Source organism: Penaeus monodon, chromosome 32, assembly GCF_015228065.2.
Source record: "Penaeus monodon isolate SGIC_2016 chromosome 32, NSTDA_Pmon_1, whole genome shotgun sequence".
Taxonomy (NCBI): Eukaryota; Metazoa; Arthropoda; class Malacostraca; order Decapoda; family Penaeidae; genus Penaeus; species Penaeus monodon.
This window is the reverse complement of record NC_051417.1, coordinates 9,022,422-9,024,205: the sequence shown is the minus strand read 5'-3', so window position 1 is coordinate 9,024,205 and position 1,784 is coordinate 9,022,422. Positions and strand designations below refer to the sequence as shown.

At 37.4% G+C, this 1,784-nt stretch overlaps 1 protein-coding gene across 1 annotated transcript in view; it reads right to left on the bottom strand.

Moving 5' to 3' along the window:
- LOC119593485 (UDP-glucuronosyltransferase 2A3-like) overlaps nt 1–1,784 on the bottom strand; it is a 13,938-nt gene that overhangs the window by 195 nt on the left and 11,959 nt on the right. The window contains exons 8-10 of the mRNA XM_037942424.1: nt 1,631–1,715; nt 1,151–1,367; nt 1–513 (exon numbers count right to left, since the gene is read on the bottom strand). The exon at nt 1–513 is cut by the window's left edge and continues 195 nt beyond it. Of these exons, the coding sequence (XP_037798352.1) occupies nt 243–513; nt 1,151–1,367; nt 1,631–1,715 (573 nt within the window). The 3' untranslated portion in view covers nt 1–242. The remainder of the gene's footprint in view (nt 514–1,150; nt 1,368–1,630; nt 1,716–1,784) is intronic.

The following is a 1,784-nucleotide window of genomic DNA, read 5'->3' as shown; positions in this document are numbered from 1 at the left end:
CTGCTACTTCTGACATAATTTGTAGAAATAAATACGGTAAACACGACAGCTGTAACAGTAGTAAAAATAAAATGATTATACAAAATATATTTACATTTTTTGCACCGAGTTCATTTCTTACATACAAAGTATTAATAACAGCCTTGAGATCGTCTACCGTATAGAATTACGAGGTCAATAACAACTTCCTTAAAAAGTACACAACAATTAAAGCACAATTTTAACCACACCAAAGATCAGATTCAGTCAGACTTAACCTTCTTCCTGAATAAACATAACATGCGTTTGAGCAAAGGTTTCATATATCGCCAAAATATATAATTAACCAGTATAATAAACGCCAGAATGTCTATGCCAAAGAACTGGACAAAATTGAGGTGTCTAGCGGCTGTCTTCAGGTGGTCTGCGCCCTTCGTGTTCATGACGTGTTCCACCAGCCATAAAGCGTGGTCTTGGGGAGACTGCAGCTGGTCGCGTAGGATTCGAGACAGACGGAGGGCATTCTGGCGGTATCTGGGAAATGTGGATGTTTTTAGTCGATATTTTAATGATTTTAAGTCGGATCATATTGTCTAGCAATTCTGTCTGTCACTGTAGGTTTTAAAGTGGAAGTCATTGTAAATTTTCTAATTCACTGTAGCTGTAAAATGATGTAGTAATTATGTGGTGTCCGGTGAACTTGATAGAATCTGCATTTTTTTATTTTTTTTAACCAGTAAATAATGTACGCTATTTAACTATTACAAAAGATTACATTCATTTCCATTTTGTTCTATTAAAGAAAGCTAACTTTGTAGGTTATTGTTTTATTATCCCCATGTTTTAGCCTGGCTTTATATGACGGTATTACAGTGCAGGTCCCGGTGTTCACTTTACTGTAGCATAGTACGTGCAGAGCTTGCGTTGCGTTATCGTTCGGGATGTCTCTTCGGATATTAGATAGGTGTTTTAGTTAAACCAATCATCTTAAAAGAAAATAGTCGGTACTAATATCCAGTTTAAGAACAGTAGATGTCTAGTTTCTGATTGGTATTAATATAAAAATTAATAAAAATGAAATTACTAATCATCTTGGAATAAGTCCCCTGGTAAATAACACAATCACCATACTATTTTAATGAAAAGAATTCACCACTGAACAAACGATTACCTAGAGTCCTGCAGAACGTCATTAATAGCTTGGAATATCTCGTCCTCGCTGTCTTCCTTATGGACGCCCTTGGCAACTCCTCGCTCTTGCAGTCTTAAGAGAACGTCTTGTTGGTCAGCGAAGACGGGCATTCCGACCATCGGGACTCCGTAGTGAAGCGCTTCTAGGACACCGTGCATGCCGCAGTGGGTGAAGAATAGCACTGTCTTCTTGTGTGCTGCGAATGCGAAATTATTTGTGAATTTTAGTTTTTAGTAATACTGTGCCTGATTGAGCGCTGATGACAATACTAGCTGTTATTACTAGAATGACGGGGATAACAATAAAGATTGCAATGATAACCCATACACTAAACAGTAAAGACAGCGACAGCAATAATCTCTTCATGTAACCACAGGTGACCATATAGTTTATGATAATTCTTAAATCAAATAGTTTAAGTATAGACATAAAACATCAAATAACTGAATCGAAGCAAACCTAAAATATCTTGCTGAGGAAGCCAGTCCATGACCTTCACATTAGGTGGCGTGTGTTCGTACGTTCCTTCCAGTTTCACAAGAACCTGGGAATCGTAGAAGAGACACTGTGTTGCATACACACATAACTAGATGCATAATAGATGGAAAAGGTG